At 38.8% G+C, this 20435-nt stretch overlaps 1 protein-coding gene across 6 annotated transcripts in view; it reads left to right on the top strand.

The window, feature by feature from the left end:
* The window catches only part of LOC113995907, a 286496-nt gene extending 274718 nt beyond the window's left edge, over positions 1 to 11778 (top strand). For all 6 annotated transcript variants that reach the window (XM_039380528.1, XM_039380530.1, XM_039380529.1 and 3 more), the window contains one exon: positions 9384 to 11778. In XM_039380528.1, the coding sequence (XP_039236462.1) occupies positions 9384 to 9584 (201 nt within the window). In that variant the 3' untranslated portion in view covers positions 9585 to 11778. The remainder of the gene's footprint in view (positions 1 to 9383) is intronic.
* The last annotated feature ends 8657 nt before the right edge of the window (positions 11779 to 20435 follow it).

Below are 20435 nucleotides of genomic sequence, written 5' to 3'. Positions count from 1 at the left end.
TTTTGCCCTTTTTTTTTTTTAATTTAAAGTTGAGCTGTGTTTCGGGAAGCAGCTGAGGTGCATTAATTCAGGTATATTTTTTTTCATTCCATTTTTCTGATGATTCTTTTAAATTTGATAAGTATAAAACCTAATGACTGATTGCTTTTGAATATTGACATTATGTTTGAAAATTTTGGGGAAAGGGTTTCTTTTTCATCAAAACAGATATTTGAGTGTATAATTCAATTAAAATGTCATAATCGTAAAACATTTAAAGAAGCAAACTGCTCTGTTCACTAATTTGAAGAAAAGAACTTTTTAAATGGAACTCCATGGAGCTTTTGTAGATATGTAGGCCTCTCTTCACTGCTGGTTGAGTTTATTTAAAGAGCTTTTCTAGTCACCTTTGAACCCAAATGATTTCTCCAGATGTACCGAAGTGAACAATGTAAAAATCTTGCTGCTTCAGCAGAACAGGATCCAGCTGGCAGGGAACTGGATCTGCAAGTCATTGGTTACAGCTGTGTTTCGATTTATGTGATGGTTGAAAAAATAAATTACTGGATTAAATGGCTAGAAAGAGGACTCTTTGTTTAGCCCTTGTGTGGGGACTGAAAGTGTTTATGGTGCTGTTTTCTTCAGAGCCTTTGCAAAGTAAGCTGGACAAATAGACTTATTCAAAACTTCTCTGAAATGTTTTGCATTCAGCTTTATTTCTTTACAGAAGAAACTGTATGTTTTTGTATAATGCTCTCAGCCAGCAACCGCTTTTAAGGTCTCTTGGCCTTTGAGAGTGGTGGTCGCATTTTAGCAATGTCTTTTAGGCATTGCAGTTTACCACTGGAAGGCAAGTTTCCTTTTGTTAAAGGTTTTCAAATGCATTTCTTGGCATGCACACAAATACATGTAGGGACTCTGTCAAACTCATAACTTTTTAATGGGTTTAATATTTCAGCTTTGTATACCACTTACCTTTTGCTCTACATAATAATGCTGATGTAATTGTAAATTGGGCGCACAATAATTTACAGAGCAGGCACAATGAAATCAGAAACCAATGCCAAGTGTTTGGATTATCGTATATCTTATTTTAATGTTCTAACGATGGTGATTATGTCTTATTACCTGATATCCTGATTCTGCAAAGATTTGCATCCTTAATTTTACTGAACAGCTCCACTGTCTTTGATAAGGCTGAGTGGTAAATAGAGCTCACAACAGCTTTGTTAGCTATTTTGCTAAGAAATGTGCTGGGGTTTCTTTAATCTTTATAAGGTTGTGGTCCTGTGCAATCCCACGAGCTGCCTTTCCTACTGGAGGTAGCTTGGATTGAAGGAGTTGAGACGTAACTTCATGCAATGAAGTCCTGACTCCACTGAAGTCACTGGGTATTTTGCCACTGACTTCTCTTAGGCTACAATTTCACTTTCAGAACTAGGTCTTAATGCTTTTACTAATAAAAAATATCCCAAGAACCCAAAGTGATTTCTCTTAAGTAGAGAAACTGCTTGTGAAGCGATATGCTACCAAATGTGAACAAAAGATTTGGTATTAGACCAACAGGAATTTTGAAGACTTCTTGCAGAAGCTATGAAAAGCTAAATAATAGCATAGAACTTTCAGTCACGACAGACAGTGAGCATATAGTGCATTTTTTAAAGCTTTAGCTGGCTTTCAGCATAATAGTTTGCAAAGCCAGGAGCTTTTCAGCACTTATATCTGTTTATTCAGCAATATTTCCTAGTAATTATTTTAGGCTGACCATTTAGTTTCATTTTACAGTCATAAAGCAGTCCGTAGCTGTAGCCGAGTGTCGGTTACATTCTATTTATTAAAACATTTCTAAAACAGTGCTTAAACACGGGAAATTATGGTTGTGATTAGATCGTAAGTGTTGTCCTATCAAGATCTAATTACTTTTCTAAGAACAGTTTGCACAAATCGTTTTCAAAGGGCTGCCTTTGTAAAATCCTACAAAGTGCTGACCAAGAAGAGCTAAATACCAGAACAGTTCTTTTCCGAGGCAAAAATGAAATCAAACAAGTTGACCAAGTTCCATCATAAGCCACCCTCAGAAATACCAGAGAGAGGCTTAAAATATTTTAAATAGAATATTTCCCCTCCCCCCTTTTTTATTGTTGTCCCCGAGAAGCATTATTACATTAAGAGCCATGCGACAGAAAGTCATGGTGATGCAGAATAAATAACCATAATGTATCAAAAGCAGACAAAGGTGTGATTGATCTGTCTGGAATTGGCAGACTCTTTCGCTGTGTCAGGCTGTTTCTTTGATCAATGAAGGTATAGCCTCTGACCTTTAAAAAAAATCAATGAGATTGATTGAAAGGAGAGCGAGAACTATGAGAATGCAGGATAGCTTTAACCTTCACTGTCTAGAAAATTTAAAATATTCCAGTTTTGCAGGCATGGAACCTGCTATTTTGTATTTTCTTCTTAAAAGGCTTTGCTTTTCCCCAGCCTGCTTTTGAAACCTCTTAGAACAAGGCTGTAGAAATGGTGTGTCCGAATGTTTCTCACAAATGTTTATCTTCAGATCACATCGTTAAGAAAATAGGAAGGTTTTTTCCCCCATAGCAGAATTCTGTACATTCTGTTACTGTTTGCAGCATGCACTGAATGTCTTTAATTTCCTTTTATAAACTCAGATTCTTATGTGGCGTATACGTATCCAAGAATTGGTGCTCTGAGGAATAGTTCAGGTCGTTTCAGAGACATTATTCGTCCGAATAAAGTGACTTGTACTGCACTATTTCAGGATCAGGTCCACTGATGATTGCAATAATAGTGTGTAACCAGCATGGAGGGATGAATTCTGGGAATAAACAGCATCTTTTGGTGATCTAGTTCTACGTAATCTTGCGTTTTGATCAATTATATATGTATGTATATATATACATGTATGCCTGTATACCTGATTAGTCAGGAAACAGTAAAAATGTCATACTAGAAAATTTATGAAGCGGGATTTTTAAAATAGTGCTTGGCACTTTGCATCTTTCTTATTGAACAGACTGCAAATGCAGACTTGAGTGCTTAGTGAAAAACAGTTTTTTGAACAGTTGGAGTTTCATTTTAGTACTGGGCCCTTTCTTCACATTGTCCTGATGCTGTATTAAGCAGTAACACAAATCAATTAGTGATGTAAGTATAAAAAGTGTTCATAAATAGAAAAGTTAATTCATTCATTATTTCATGCTTTCAAAGCTGAAGGAAACATAGGTCAAAAAAAGAATATATATCATAGTGGTTTGTTTTCACAAATAATTACTTTTTTAAATTGAAAATGTTGGTGAAATCAAGGTCTATTGAGTAGTATTCACACACAGAGTAATTCAAACTGCAATAATTTCTACTGTCATGCGTCTTTGTTTTAATAAAGGGCAGGTAAATTGACAAGTCAGCAAGGAGACGGTATAATAGCATTTCTTGAGTAAGATGGAGCTCGCGTAGGAAGAGAAGGATATTGCTGTTTCACTGTAATTTTATTTCTGTGATTTCCTTTCTGTAACAGGTTGCGTAGGCTCTACATATTTTTAATACTTCATAATCAGGTGGGAATTTCAGCTAAGTTACAAAAGGCACTCTTACTAAATAACAAGACAGTCTGGGTGTAGCGTTTGTAAAGAAAAAAATAGGAGGGTAGGGTGTTTTGTTTTTTTTGACAGATCTGGAACTAGATAGCTGTGGGAATTTTCTGAAGTCTTTATCTCTTTGGTGTTCATCAGTGAGGTGAGAAGGTGTTATGGACAGAACTATGGACTAGGTCATTCTAACTAGGCATGGGTCATTCTAACAGTGTCACTGTTCTAAGTCATTTGCATGCTACATTAAGAGAAACTAAACCTTTTATTTTATGAGTACACTTTCTGTGTGCACTGTGATGAAGAAACTTTTGCTTCTAGAAAAAGAAAAGGGATGAGTGTGTTGCGTCCCAGTTGGAGCACACTGAGAATATGAAGATGAGAACTGTAAAATCAGAATAGTGTTCAGCATTAGTGCATTTCTCCCCTCCTGTTAGATACATTTTGATTTTGTTCCAGTAATATTTAATTCTTGTCATCACATTCTCCTAAAATTATTATTTGTTATTCCAGAGAGTCCTTATCTGTCACACAAAGTTTGCATTAATATTGCAAATCACCTTACTCTTGTTGTCTAAGAAACAAAAGGCTCATCCTATATTTGGGTGGGTTTTGATAACTGACATGCATGCCCAGCCTCACCTCCCCTCCCTCTCTGTCCAGAAGTAATAATCCAGGAAACACCTTCTTTTTCCTTTTTTTTTTTTTTTTTTTTTTTTTTTTTTTTTTTTTTTTTTTTTTTTTTTTTTTTTTTTTTTTAATTTTTTGGTGCTTTCAGCAATGGCTACTCCTTTTTCTGTTCTTCGTGGACACTAACTACATCTTTCCAGTGTGGATGAGGATGCTGTCCCCTTGTGGATGATGCTCACAGTCTTAGCTGCTGCCTGCAAAACTGAGCAGTGCCCTTCAGCCAGTTTAAGGTGGTGTCTGGTGCAGTGCATTCATTTAGCATTACTAAAGGACAAAATTAAGGTTCTTTTTGTATCTCATGCCCCTGTCAGCTAAATCTTTCCCAGAAAAGAGGCAAAGCTGAGGTCATTTTTTTCCATCTGTGAGGGGTCAGTGACTGCAACAATCGTTCCTGGCTGAGGCATAAGCCTGTAAAAAGCACCTATGCTAGCAGCTGAATCATTTTCTAAGCCAATTTTTTATGTTTCAACTAATGAAAACAGCTGGGTCATTAAATCCAGCAATCGATCTCCAATTATAACCTGTCTTGGACAGCATGGCGCCCTGCCCCGGCAGGTGCCCTCCCCGCAGACAGACCCCCGACCTCGGCCTCTGCCTCTGCCCTGAGACACCAATTTGCTGCCCCATCCCACACCCACTTTCTTGCTTTTCTAGGAGCACAAATTCCTCCCCAAAATATCACTGCCATGGCACGGGGGCTAATTGTGCTATCCAGCGTTCACGGCGCTGTGTGGACTGAGGCCACCGTACGTTCGGTCTTTCCAGCTGAGAAGCAGATCTATGGTTAAAAAAGGTGTGGTTCTGCTTGGAAACAGAGGCAGTGTGTGCAGGCAGTGATGTAACTGTAAATCTATCGGGGTTTTCTTTCACTATTATTATCTCAGTCTATCAACAGAATAAATCAAATTAAAGTGACCAAAATTCCAGATACCTGCTAGCTGGATTCTTTCTTTCCTCCTGAGAAAGTGAGAGTACGATATGTGGCAATTGCTGGAGCATTTTTGTGAAAAGATTTTCAATCTTTTCAGGGTCTGCACAGGAATAAAAAAAAAAAGTTAAATGGTTGACATTTAATCTTCATACAGCGAATAATAATTACAGGCAAGAATTTAAAGTGGTTTTGCTCATAGTCAAATCTGATGGTTCTTTCCTCCTTGCATTTCATGAGGATTTACTGTACTGTGGATGCAAAATGTAAATGATGGGCAATTCTGTGAAATTCAGACATGCACACGAAACTGTCTTTCCAACTTTTTCACACTTACCCTCAAACTGAAAATGGATTTTCCTGGTGGCTGATTAACCAGAAATGAGTTGTTTCTAACTAGATTGAGGGGAGGAGGGTTCTGTAATACTGGATTAGTGAAAGGAGTGAACAGCTTCAGTTTAATTCAACTAGTCTTCTATTTTTAATCTCCAAGGAAACAGCTGACTTGAATGTTAATTAAACAGCAGTCTTTGATCCACCCAGCCACTCCCGGAGGCATAATAATAATATATAAGGGCACAGCAGCAAATATATAATAGGTACACTTAAAGGAGTGCATCTAATCTCACCATATTCACATTTAAACATTCCTTGCCGACCCACTCTTATGTTATTTAAATAGGGGAAGGGGAAAAGAGGGGAAAATGCTAAGTAAGTTAGACTTTGATGGTCTGAAGGTAGGGCAGCAGAGCAAGTGTGAGTTCCTGTTTTGAGGATGTATAAGGGTTAATGATTAGAAGAGTGGAATCAGGAAAGACCTTAAGCCCAGATCTATGACAGTGGTAATTGAGCTGATTGATTACGACATCTCGTTTCAGACGACTATTGATTTAATCTAGTCTGCAGTCCCATTGGCCCCAGAGGTGCTCCCGAGTGAGGCTCAGCACTTGAACCTGGGTACTCTTCCCTACTCACCGTCTGGATATAAATTTCCAGAATCTTGCAACCATTTATAATTTTCACTCATCTTCTTGTGCTTTTATTCAGAAGCTTCTAATTTCATCAGGCTAATGTTTTTAACCGTTGAGGGGACAGACGCAGGGAACATGAAATGGCACAGACTGAAAAGGGTGGGTTTTTTAAAAAAAAAAAAGGCAAGGCAGAGAGCCGGGGCTATGTGGCTAGTATTTGCATCTGTTGTTTCTGATTCGCAGAGCTAGCAAAGGCTGCTTTTGGAGGCAGTCCACAAAGCTGGGCTATCAGTAGGCAGTTTGCTGTACGCGCACGTTCAATTATTAAAATAGTAGACTTTTTTTTCTGTCTGATAGCCATAGCGAGGTCATGACATTAATTTATCCAGGGTATTGTGGGTAACTATACAGAAAAAAAGCATAAAGGGCACAGATGCTGGAGCAGCAAAAAATGGATGGGTCTGAGCAAAAGGAGATTAAGAGGCGATGACCAATCTAATGTACGTATAGCAGTAAGAAGCCGGCATCCGTCACAGACTGTTGATGGCAATAAGTATTTTAAGCCATGCTGTGCATGTGGTAATTTTTTTTTTTTTTTTTTATACCTCAGTAAATGCTAAGCTGAATGCTGTAATCCTGTATTTTTTCAGTTTCCCAAATCTGATTTTGGTCTTGTTTTTGTTGTCTCATGCTTGGTGTTCTTCGCTCGCTCTCTGTCTGTGGGTGTGTGTCTGTCTCCGTCTCTCCCTTTTCACTGAGATTACAAACTTAACTGTTTCCTAATTGTCTACTTTCCTCCGTCCTTTTCCTAAGAAATTAATTGCCATCACCACGGCCGGTCATAAGCGCGTACTAACTGGGCTTAGGGCGTGTACCCCGGCGTTTTGGCTTTCTGTCTTTACTTCGGGGCTGTGCGGTGTTTTCTTTTGGACCTTTCCTGCAAGTGGATGCCCTTCACCTTTGCTGCTGCCTTAAGGTTGCCAAAACCTGGCTACCTGAGCCGGGACTGCGGTGCAGCACTGCATCCTGGGACCTGCCCGCCCGGCTACGCCGAGTGCTTCTACGGCACCAGGCAGCTCTGAGAATTGGCTGGCGAATTGCGTATCACCTGTCCCCCCCTCTGGTAAATAATTTTTATACCGCGAATCACAGTGGTGTGGTATTGTCTGGAAAAGTAATTCCCAAATACTGTTGGCGTAAAAAGGGAAAAGCCGAAAGACTGTCAACACCGTAAGTCATTAAAGTCCCTTGCCTTAAGAACAAAGGAACAAGGTAAAACTGCACACGATAATTATACTCTGTGGATTTTCATAGCCTGTCAGACAACTTGTGCCTGTGTTTCAGTTATCAGCCTTTGTGCTTTGTTTTGTGTTGTGTATTTTATGTACGCGTCTTGAGTTTCTGTGTGTGTGTGTATTTGGTGTACGTGTATGTGTTCAGGCTTCTCTACCAACACGGAGCAAATACCATACAGAAAAAATACACAAGTGTAGCTCAAACATGCATTTTCAGGACTCAGTGTGGTGGTGAGGGTGTATTGCCATTGTTCTCTCGCAGTGCTCTCTCTGACTCAAGCAGCTTCTATTTTATATTTTATTTTAATTAAGAAGTCTAAAAAAATAAATAAAAAAAGAAAAGAGAAAAAAAAATTTGCTTAGTCCAGTTAAATGCCAGTTGAAGTCCAGAAACTCACGGTTTCAGCACAGTGAATGGTGATTCAGACCCTGGCAGGGTTTTGGCTATGAGACAATTCCTACTTATAAAGAGCACAATGAAGGGGGGGAAAGATAGCATTAATTTTGAGGAAGATTAATATTAGTCTTTTAAGGTTCATTATTTTCTGAAGAAGTGAATCCTTGTAGCTTTTGAGAGCTAGCATGTCCTTCCCACTGGTATTTATTCGAGCAAAGGAAAAAATGAAGAAGGCGTAGAATAAACTCCTAAGACTGTTCAAGAATTACTGGCATTATTTCTCTCTACATCACGTGTGAGCCTGGGTTGCCTGCTATTCCTGAGGCAGAGGATCGAGGATGAAAGTCTGTGTGTCAGAGCCTGTTTTCACAACTGCATTTGGAGATCTGTCTTATTGATTAGGAAAAAAAGGGGGTGGGAATAGGAGTGTGAGGTGAGGGGAGGACCGACTGACTACTGGCTTATTGCAGCTCAAGACATTTTCTTCCGGAAAGATGTCAAACAACTGAGACACAGCAACAGAGGAAGTAGAAAGGTGGAAAAATAAGAAGAGGGACCCTTTGGAAGAAATGAAGGCATTCCTTATGAGAGCCTTGAGGTTTTTTGTTTTTTGTTTTTTTTCTTCTAACATCTGACCCACAAGGGCTAGAGTGACAGCGTCATGCAAATACTGCAGTCCAGCAGGTCTGAGAGAGGGTGGATGCTAGAGAGTGAGTTAATGTTAATGATGAGTGCAGTGAAAATACCAGCCGATACCACCCCCTCCACACACAACTGCTCTGAGTCAGCATCCGCTGCTTTGCCTTGCCTTTTCTGCGTGTGTGTGTGTGTGTATGTGCGCGCGCATGTGTATGTGTGTGTGTGCGTGTGTGTGCTGGTGACTGTGTGTGTGCATGGAAGGTAAAGCCAGTCAGTCAGTGAGAAGCAAAGGTACGTTCGAGAGCAACTAAAATCTGACTGATTTCCATCTTCAGAGCATCAGATGTATTCCCTAAAGAGGATGGGTCTATGTGATGGGGGTGGTATAATTATGTTAATGTCATATTTATAGAGGGGAGAGATTTTTCATTCTAATTATTGATTTGAAAGCTGTGGTCAAAATTGTTTGTTAAATCATGATCAGCTTTAAAAAAAGAAATTGAATGAAATCTAGGGGCTGCTATACATATATATCTCTCTCATATATATATATTTTGTTTCATTTAACTATTTTGTGTCTGAGGCATAACTGATTGAATGGTGCACAGTGACAAAGAAACGGCTCTTATATAATGTTGCATTATATCATCAGCTGAAATAATATTTTAAATAATCCAAAATGTTCTGAAATCTGAAGTATCAGTGTGGAGGGGAGGGTGAAGGGCAGGGGTGGGGGCGGGGGGCACTGGCAAATCTTTTCTTCGGCAGAGCACTCTGTACAGCTTTCTTGTAAATGGATGATTCACCTGTTCGACCAGCAGAGATTCTAATTCTTCCCCCCCTCTTCTCTTTTTTTTTTTTTTTTTTTCCTTTTTAAAGCTGAACGGCTTCCCGAAGAGCACTGAGTTTTCTATGCCAGATTCTGCTCCAGTGGCTAGGACCTTTATGGCTGCTGTTTCTTTTGCTCTGGGATCTGATGGAGAGAAAAAAAAAATAAAAAAAGCCACGGTGGATCTTGTCCCTAAAGTAGAAATTTTCTTTTTCGTTCTGCAAACAAGGCTAAAGATCGGAGGAGAGTGAATGCAAAAGTAATTCAGGATTGTGGTCGTGCCATTAAAAGTGTTCGGCTTCAGAACAAATTATTCGGGAAATCCGAGCATTTCTTCTTACTGTATCGACAGTATTTGAAAGTTATGTGTGCTTTGAGTAATGTGGTTCAAGTGACAACAATCTCTGCATGTCAATGTTTTCTGCAGCTTATGGAGTGAAGTATAGTTTTGCCATTGGAAAGGAAGAAGCTTTTTGTAGCAGTCTGTAGAAGGATTAAATGTTGAACGTGGGGAAGAGGCAAAAAGTGAATACACGCCCAAAGGTTATCCTTGCATCGTGAATGGGTTTAAAGTACTCTGCAACCCAGGGCCCACCTGAACAGTAGGACTGAAAGTATAATGGGGAAATATTTCAATTAGAACCCCCTTGACAAGCATTTAATCCTTCTTTCAGGCATTAAGGAAAATATAATAAAATTGTTACTGTACAAATCTGCTGGAAGCAGATTTTAACCCGTTTATAGAGGCTTCCCTCAGATGCATTATAATAATATGGCTGCTTGCAAGATGTGGCAGTGAAGATTTTTTTCCTGTGTTCTTTGTTTTTTCTTTTCAAAAGTTAAGGACTATACTCTCAGAAAAGTCTGTTCGGTCAGCTGATACATTGTTTGAATGTATGTATGTGTCTTGCCTGCTTATTTGATCTTTTCTGCCCCCTACTTGAAACTGTGGTTTGTTTATCTGGGGGGAAGGAGGGGTTGTTGATTTGAGGGGGATGTTGTTTTTAGGGGTTTTTTGGGGGAGTGTTTTTGGTTTTTTTTTAACAATAGCAGTGAAAGTTTTGCTGACAGCGATTATGACTACTAAGCAATTCAGTTTATTGGAAGACGAATTCTACTGGACCATATCGGACTTTTCCTAGTCCCTGAGACCCTAACTTGTGAGGTTTTTTAGCAACAATCACAAGTCAGGCTCTTGGGACCTAGGCGGAGGGGAACCAGCAGCTTTGGACTGTGATTGTTTCTCTGCAGAATTTAGAGAACCAAAGGAGCTTTCCTTGTCTCGAAGGGTAAAAAGGAAAAGATACCTATTTCAGATGTTAAGCAACACAACTGTTCCTAAAAGAAAAAAGAAAAAAAAAAATCTAAACAACTGTTATCCATTGTGCAACATTAGGAAGTTACATATTTATATGTTTAGAAAACTGAACTAAATGCCATGTAACATTTAGAATTAAAATTTAATCTGAATACCAGTTTGCACCTAAAAAAAAAAGGCACAAACAACAAAACCAACAAAACCCCCCTCTCAAAACTGATACTAAAATATACAAAAGACTTTCAACCATAATATTACTATTACTATTATAGAAAATTCTGATAATTACCACAAAGTATAGAGTCATCCTGACTGTTGCAGCATTAACTTTTAAAACATAAAACAAAAACACTGATGTTTGAGGCCTAGAAAACATTCATTCTATTGTTTGAATAATGATTTCAGTCTACAGGAAAACTGTTGCTTAGCTTTTCCTGTAACATGGGACAAAGAGTATTTTGTAGTTAATTGCCATCTTTTTTCTTTGTCCAAGTGAAAACACAATATGTCATTTAAAATATTCTCTCATTTAATTTACATTTTAATCTGAGATGGAATATTGGTTTAAAAATCGTACTACAACATTAAAATCACTTTGCACGCAGAATCACTTTCTTGTACCTGTTCAACTTAAAGTGAGCCACCAGTACTCTAAGTACCAGACCCAACTTCTAGCTTCTCCATCACTTTTTGCATTTTTCACCCCTCTGACAAAAAGCAGTGTGAGCTTTAGATTGTCCCTCATGTGTTAAGTACTTCACTGACTTTGCATAAGAAGATTCACAAGCACACGAGGTATTTCATAAGCACACTGTTCATTAAACTCAAACTTCCTATCTACAACACAGAATATGATTTGTATTTCTTAATATTTTATAGGTGGTTTAGTTCTGAGTAATTTTTCTCTGTTTCCTGTGTCTAACCAAGATGCTGCAAGACCTTGTTGATACATCAGACTTCACTGAAACAAAGACTTCACACAGATCAGGCATCTAAACTATTTGTTCATTTCAGAAGTGGTATTTTGGCTGCAGTATATTTTTTCCACTTGCGTGGGAGGAATTGTGTTTTATTGTAAGCATCAACACTATTGTTAAAATAAATGGTTCTTATCTGTTAGTATAATACTTTTTCTTCTTGTCTTGTTTTCTTAAGAGACAGAAACTGTGCGCTGTACATAGTTTTCAAGTTGCTCAAGATATAATTAGTCTTTAAATAGTCATAAAAATATTGCCTTAGCAATTACAATGATGATACAGTTCCTGTAAATATGCAATTCTTTTCTTCGTAAACTGTCAGTCCCACATGCTAAGAACACCCAAAAGAGCGACTTGCAAAAATTTAGATACAGACGTAACTTTTTAACACAGACATGATATTCAACATTGACTTCTGTTTAGGCAGTATTGGAGAAGTCAATCTGAATGTGTACAGGAAGGGCAAACACACCCAGCTAGGTGCTACACTCCTCAAGCCCTTCAGCAGCAATTGACATGTGTTCTGTACAACAGTTTTCAATCCTGAAAACAGATTATTTAAGATACTGATCAGCTGAACAGGTATTCTGTTCATTCAAGCTGCATAATGGGATAAAACCATATTGCGTGTTGGTATATACATGTCAATATGCAATTTAAATTACGCATAGTATTTATCAAAATAAAAATCCTTATAGATTTAATCAGCTATACTGTGCACATGTCTGTGCATATTAAAGATTTTTGTTGCATTTATTTTTCAATCGGCAAAATTTACTTGAATGAGGGTAGTTCACATTCAGCACTCTGAATTCGCTTTGCATTTAACACTGTGAGTGCAGCGAAGGTGAAACTCTGAAGATTTCAACTATGCTCTGCTCTGCACTGAGAGTGAGAAGAAAATGAATTATTAGAAACCCCTACCTAGTGTATTTGGTGCTACAGCAAAAAGCTGTAAATATGCAGTCCTGCCTCTGCATTACTGCTTGAACTGGGATGACTCCAGTGGCTCTGCTCTGCCCATTGTACTCAGTGCTGCCCCTTGCCATAGAGATGAAAAAGTTGGTGCATTGCCTTCCTCTTTTCCTCCTCTCTCTTCTTCCCCAGTCTCAACACAACCAAGCCAACCTCAGGTACACAGGTAGGGCAGAGGTGGATGAAGGGGAGGGAGAATCACGGTCTCCACTCGGGCAAAATTCCCACCAAGACTGAGATATAGTCCTGGGGCTATGTGACAATGCCTACAGACACCATATAGGAAACAGTCTTATTTACCCTGTGACAGTATATGAAAGCTGTCTCTATTAGCACAAATAAATAGAAAGCATCATCTTCAATATGCTATGCTTAGATATATGTACAGAATTTCAATATACTCTCATTTCTATATGACTTGATGTTGTTTCAGTGCAAAATGCATTTAAATGCTATTTAATATGTGATTTCAGAGTAATCAGCTTGTGCTACAACAAAAACAAAAAACCAAAACACAAGCTCTTGCAAAGGGGGAGGAAGAGAGAGAGAGAGAGAGAGTGAAAATGATGTGTGGTGCATACAAAAAAGGAATGATATTAACAATTCGATGAATTCCTAGTTGGTAGACCAGACTGAGCCAGACGCATATATTAACGGCTGTCTGCTGCTGATGTGAGCCTGCTCAATGCGGTGGAAATGAAGGATCACCTAGTCCCTGACACCAGCTTATTTGTACGTTTTAATTTTAAAAAGGAAAATCACTGTTTTACATAAACATCTTAACCCCTACATGATTTTTTTTCTTTTTTCCTCTCTCATATTGTTTGCTAATTTACTGTCAACTTAAAGTGCTGTTTAGCTACAGCCCAACAAAAACATCAGTCAAAAAGCAGAGGGAAGTATTAGCTTCTCTTTTGTCTGACATGTACAATTGAGTTATTATTATGATAATTGTCTACTTTAATTTTTAGTCTTCATGGGAGATGCAACAATTTTCCAGAGCTTCATTTTGGAAGCATTTTATGTTTCAACAAGATACTATTTCATATTTAACCCAAACAATACAATTTTAAAAAAATGCTTATAGCTCAAGATGCAGTGATTTGATCAATTCTTTTCATTAACCTGAAAGTCTTTAGCACCTTAATATAATATTACATGTATGGGGCAGGATTCTTTTTCAAACCACATAAAGTCTCGGATCCATTAATACAGTGCTGAAGACTGTTACATGAGTCAAGGGAATTCCACTCCAAGTTAATTACTGGTGGAATTAGAGGAAAGAATATTTTACTCAAAGTTGTATAACAAGAATCTACAATTATCACATTTCGGGGCACTGCTCTGTTCATTTGATGAAAAATGTCAATGAAGTTTAACAGAAGATGTTCTGCCTTTCCATGGGTAATGAAAATCGGCACGTTCACAATAAGCTAACACAACATTTTCAGTGTGTTAATATGCAGTGCAGAAGAAAATTCTGCAGGCAGTAAATGTAGCCATCATTTTGATTTACCCGTGTGATGATTAGGCTCAATTCCTGAGTGGGTACATAATTTCACACTGAAAAGCAGTCATCTCCTCTTAGGGACCAACTGTAGCCTACCAAGAAAAAACAGAATTAAAGAATGCCTGAGGTCTATAACTAGCTAGGTAGTCAGATAGATACAGACAATGGGAAAAAATGTCTGGAATACTATAAAAGTGCTAACTGAAAATGTATCGCTCGATTATAAGTTGGTTTATTTTATTATGTTCATTTTAAGTATTTTTGTCCAAACAACATATCTGAGACATTCATCACCTTGTTAAAGTTTTTCATTGTTTGATGATTACAATAGGCATCTTCAGAGTTTGTTGGATGCTACGTCGTTCCATTCCTTGGCAACACTTGAGTTATTCTTACACGGTGAGTCCAGCACTATTGACTGATGTGCAAAGCTATGCTTTAATTGCAGTGTCTGAGTAGCAACAAGTGGATGGAATATGGAAGCCTTGGAGACTAAGAGAATGTAAGATTAATGAGATCAACACGGATAAAATTATTTCATCTTTATAAACGTCTTTAACCTATTAAGGAGGATTTAAAATTAATCATAGAATCATCCAGTTGATTATAGACTAAAGTTTATCTAGTAGGCTTTCAGAAATGCAATTTTTATGCCTGTTCCTACTTATTTAGGAGTTAAGGATTAGTTGTAATTGTGTGATAAACTAGATACGGTAATGATACTTTGAACACTATGAATATCCTATAGGGAAAAAGGCAGATAATATTCTGTACTTTCCTTTTACTCGTTAGCTGTTGCACCGGGGCTGTGATTCTCTACAAGGAGCATATTCATTTATTTAAATGGCCAAGCAAATCAACAAGGTTGTGCTGAGTAGTTTAGGGCTGGTAATTTTGGTTTTGGTTTTGGGTGGTTTTCTTCCACCACCACCACCCCCAACTTCTTTTCTTGGATGTGTGCGTGTCATGCATGGGAAGGTATGAAGGAAAAACAGCTATTCAGCAGAGACACGTCCCACCCCTTTAATTAAGCTTTTCCCGGACTATGTAAAAACACTGGCAGTGTGTAAATCCCATTAGTGTGTTTGTTATTATTATTTTAACAGATTCCCAAGTATTATATTAAGTTACCTCAGTGATGAAATACATATGAAAAAATGAAAATAGTTGCATGAGTAAGTCAGGGGATACCGAAAGGGTTGGATGGCATGGGCACAGTGCCAACTAGAAGATTTTTTTTTTCATTTAATTCCTTTCACCTAGTAGGCTCCTTAAGCATTAGGCAGAACCCAGTATGTGGCTAAGTTATTGCTCTAGTGTTCATCACACAAAAAGCACAGTCTTAGCATTTGTAAATTTTCTTCAGGGAGGTTTCTAATCTAGACAGCATTTGCGTTTGGGGATTACACCACAGTCTGTTCCCCACCACCTCCCCCTCTAACATGTAGCCCTTTCAACTTCTTCAAAGAAGTGGGGAAAAGTAGGTTCTTTTATTAATAGCAGAAAACAAACCGACTGCTGGACTTCCGTGGCAGAGCTCACATAATGCGGCAGGGTGGGAACTGTAACAAAGAATGCTTGAATGCACTAAACGTATAGTGAAACCCCATTTACATTCACTGATGGGGCTTAAAGTACAATAAATGAGAAGTTTAAAGTAGAAATAAGCAGGGCCATGAAAAGACTTCAGTGAAGGTAAATACTTCTTGAAAAGTTTTGCAGAGGATTTAATTTCAAACTCAAGCCTTTCCTAGTAGAATGCATTTCTTCATAATGCGTCCCTTCACTCAGAGCATCTCCATCAGATGATGGTAAATCAGATGGAGTGAGTATCTTCAATGCATAAAGAAGTAGATTCTGTTTTTCCAATTTAAATACTGATTTTCATACAAGTGAGACAGTTGGCAGTGGAAAAGTCTTCATGGTTCGCTGTCTGTTCCCCTGTACTCTCTCTCCTCTGCAAACTGCCTTTGAAGTGTAAGGAACAACTTTGTGTCTAGAAATAAATTTGATTGTGGGATCTTACCATAATTTCTAGCTCTCTCTACTTCTAAAACATTTCTGTCCATGTTGGTATAGATATGCTGAAGAATTGGACAAGTTTGTTGCTTTCTCTCTAAAGTTATTCTGTGAAATAGATTCACAATATTACTACTGTGTAACTGTCACCTCTCCCCTTTTCTTCTCTTCCAATATGGTGATCATCTCTTTGTTTTAGTCCCTTCCACAGCCCCACTGTAGGGCCCTACAAGATGCCAGCTTTGTTATCCTAAGAGTTTCAATTAGCCTTGCTCCCACTTTTTGCATTTCTCTTCACAGTAGTCCTTCATCCTGAATATGAAGGATGTATAAATCACCCCTACTCGTAAATTTTTGCAGAATCTGCCTCTCCTCCCTTGGCCCTGTTCAGAAACAACAAGCTGTCAGAGGTTATGTTTTCAGTTGCTAGTTGCAGTTTTTCAGATAAAGGTCAACTTCTTGCTCCTTTTGGAGCATAATAGCCCTGCTCTCTGCACGATCAGATCAGAGGTTGATTTGTGGACCATCAGATTTAATAACTGTGATTTGGGGAAGGTGGGCTATGGAATTAACTTTCTGCTGCACTCTTCAGCAGAGGTAGTTTCTGCTAGTGATGTGCAAGAAACATTTGCTGCCAGCATTTATTCAGATTGATATTTCCAGAGGTTTTGACAATCAGTCCTTATCCTCAAGGAGCCTGGTTCTGCTTTGGGCATACAGCAGGTGGGCAGGCAGTTCTGGTCCATGGACTTTCACAGTGCCTGCCATCCTGCAGCAGCTGCTGTGCGCCTTATCCAGGCACAGCACCAGCCATGCACAGCACCTCTCCATTCCTATCCCGCCCAACATCCCACTGGCAAACCCAGGATGTGAAATGGTTGGTGCAGCCATTTTGTGGTGGGATTTACAGCTTTTCACTGCAAAGTGAAGGGTTCATCTCTGTGTTGGGAAGATTTGTCACAAGCCTGAGGATACACAGTGCTTATAGCTCCTGCTGATGTTATTTATACACACACAGTGGAGTATTCAAGGAGTTAGATTTACTGTTAGATTTTAAATAAACCTAGGAGGCCATGCTTTTTTGGTGTTTATTATGTTGGCATATTATTTTGGATATTAATTCTTAAACTTATGTCTCCTTCTGAAATAGAGGACTATGGTCAAAACGTTGATATTTTAGGAGTCATTGAGGCACCCAGTTCTTAAGCAATGGCTGGATGTTTAAAAGTGCAGCAGGTTACCCGTGCAGTATTGGAAACCTCTCCTGACTGACTCAGGGGTTAGATTTCTTGTGGGTATTGCCAGTATCTGAGTATTGAGGTTTGGTAGGCTTTTACGAGTTAATAAATTCCAAAGGCTGCAGCTTGGCTTTCTGAAATTTGGTAATCACTCCCTAAATGCTAGTGGGAAATCAAAATTACTACATGCAATAACTAACACTTTTAAAAACCTTTGAAATGTTTCCAGGCTGCTGCCTACGTGCTCTTCTTTCCTGCATCGATGGCTAAAGGCTTAGGGTCGCTTCCTGGCACCCAGTATGAATGCAAACAAGCTCTCTCGAGCTCTGTTTCAGGGAGACAACCTTTACTTTCCTTCCCTGCCACTCGCCCAGTGTTGTCCAGGCAGACCATGGGGTCTTCATGTGGGGACCACCACTCACTAATGGGAACACGGTGGGACCTTGACTTTGATTAGATCTCCAAGACCACAGTATAAAGCAAATATTAGCAAAGCACTCAGTGGCCAGTAGGAGGTCGTGATGAAGTGTGGCAGTGTGAGGGGACATTTTACACACTTCTTTTAGAGTCTTTTTTCTGCTGTTTGTTCTTCAGTTGTTCACAGTAACTTGGTGCAGTGGTTGGGAAGAGAAAGGGTTGCATCTGAACAAGCTATGGGATCTCTCATCCCAGTATTCATCAAGTCTCCATCAAAACGCTTCAGATTTGTTTTGGCATGCACATTTACATTTTTTCAGGTTAATATTTTTAAAGGTCCTAGTGATCTGCAATAGCAAGTAAGGCAAAAAAACATGCAAAAGACTAAATCCACAGAGAGTCCCTGGGTCATCATTTTTCTATAAAGCAGTCTAATGTGTGTCTCAATTTGGAAGGATTTCAATATGGCGAAAAAAATCCTCCAGCTGGTACCCAGCTCAGATTGTGAAGTGACAGCAGAGCTTAGTATCTGCAGTAGTCTTCTGAGACAATTTGCAGACTCTCCTGCCCTGTGGTAAAACCTGTGGCTGAATGCCCTCCTATCTCCTCCCTGCTTCCAGGTACCATGTGCCGTTCGCTGAACCAGGAAACATGGTGTTACACAAGGCTTGCACCTTACGTAGATTAGGCAAGAAATACAGCCAGGCATGTCCTTCTTCTTTCCTTTTCCCTCCCCTTTGCTCTCCTCCCTCGTGTCTCCCACACACAGCAGAAATATCACGTCCGCTGCCAAGGCAAACTCAATCATCTAGTCTGACTTCCTCCATAAAACATGCCAAAGCATTCACCAAGCAACTCCCACATCAACACCAACAATTTCTGTTTGGTTAGCATGTATATTTAGGATTTGGGATGGCAGAGGATCCGTAATAACCCCCTGGAACAGTCTCCCAGTAGTCTATTACATCACTATTAAAAACATAGGCTTTATTTCTAATTAGAACTTGTTTAGAATCAGCTTCCAGCTACTAAAAACTTTCCTGACAATTTAAATGGTCATTTACTTCTTTCCACCACCATTAGATTTTCATTGAAAATCTAATGAGATTGTCTTCATTGTCTTATTTTAAGGTTTTTGGAAAGATAAGATCATGTTGCTTGCTCTTGTTTGAACCTTTCCCATTTTGTCAATATCCTCTGCAAATACTAATATCGGAAGGAATGATCTGGTATCAGGAATGGTATTTTTAGTTGTACCAGTAATTCCTCTTTTCTTTTGTTTGATTTACTCATTTATCTTGTTTATTCTCTTTTTCACTTCACTATGCTAAGACCAGAAGTGTAGCTGAAGAAATAAAGAGAGAAATAGATTTGAAAAATGCTTGTCTGAGGTATTTGAAGGTGCCCAATTCCAGCTAAAATTAGTAGGAGTTTATCACCTAAACTGTTAAGAACTTCTGTTGCCTTTATTTAAGCAAAACCTTATGTCAATAGGAGAAATAACAGAATTAGCTTATCAGTCTTTGACTGATTATTAGCCAGGTAATTTTTGACATCCATTAATCTATTTATTGAATAAATTGTTAATTTCAGAAGGAAATTACAGCAGCTGTATTATTCTTACTATTTGAAAGCTTACTTGGTTTCAGCATTTTTTGTGTTTCCAGTATTACAGAAATAGATCCTACAGATGGATTAAAACATACCCATGTGTTCAAACCAGGCAATCAGTCTCACATTTTACAGGTATTCATCCAAACAGATAGGATATAGCTAGCTAAAGGATTATTTTTAATGTGTTTCTCCAAAGTTCTGTAACCTAGTCCCTTCACAAAGCTTATTTGCCTGATCTCAGTAAATCTTCAAGCCTACATGTTTTATCATTTTCATATCATGGGTTTCGGGAGGAAGGATGGGGGGAAGACTGATCTTAGATAAGCAATGCAAGTTGGTTAAGAATGGAGGTAGCTGTCATCTGTAGCCTTTCCAGACACAGCAGTACAGTTCCAGACAGTCACCTGAGTATTATCGCTTTGCTCAACTATAAATCACAGTCTGGTAATGGCCAAGGCTGACACCTTGACATTTTCAAGAAGAGTAAAAGACCTGATTTGAATGGAAATCAATTTCATTTCACAAATCTTGGGATACTCCAAATGTGTTCTTTTTTTTTGTGTCTTATTCAGAATTTCCATGATCCTGATAAAGGTTTACTTGTGTTATACAATGACTTTTGTTTCCTACATGCAGTTTAGAATTACAGAAATGCCTGCGTGTAAGGAGTGCATCATGGAGCCTTGTACCATGTAGGAGTGGGGAAAGAAAGCCCTTTTCTGACAGCCTATTGAAGGTGATGGGCACAGCTCCTTTAGCTACCTTACCTTCTTCCCACCTCCAAAGGCAGTAGCTAGCCTGCACTGGCAGGAAGAAAAGGCACGGCTCAGAGCATGTGATCTCACAGTCCTGCTCACCTGGATGTGAACACCCGGGAGGGTGCTCCAAAGAGGTGGCAGTGCTGGTGTACCAGGACTTCCCATTGTGCAATAAGTTGTCATGCTTCTAACTGCCTTTCTGCACCTAAAATGGCCCAGAAGTTCTAAATAAAACCAACTGCACTTTTTATTATGTTAATAGAGAGAAAGAAACCC

Source organism: Pipra filicauda, unplaced genomic scaffold (assembly GCF_003945595.2).
Source record: "Pipra filicauda isolate LSUMZ 115617 unplaced genomic scaffold, ASM394559v2 scaffold197_size1571708_pilon, whole genome shotgun sequence".
Lineage (NCBI taxonomy): Eukaryota > Metazoa > Chordata > Aves > Passeriformes > Pipridae > Pipra > Pipra filicauda.
The sequence above is the reverse complement of the archived record's forward strand: the minus strand, read 5'-3'. Positions and strand labels throughout refer to the sequence as shown.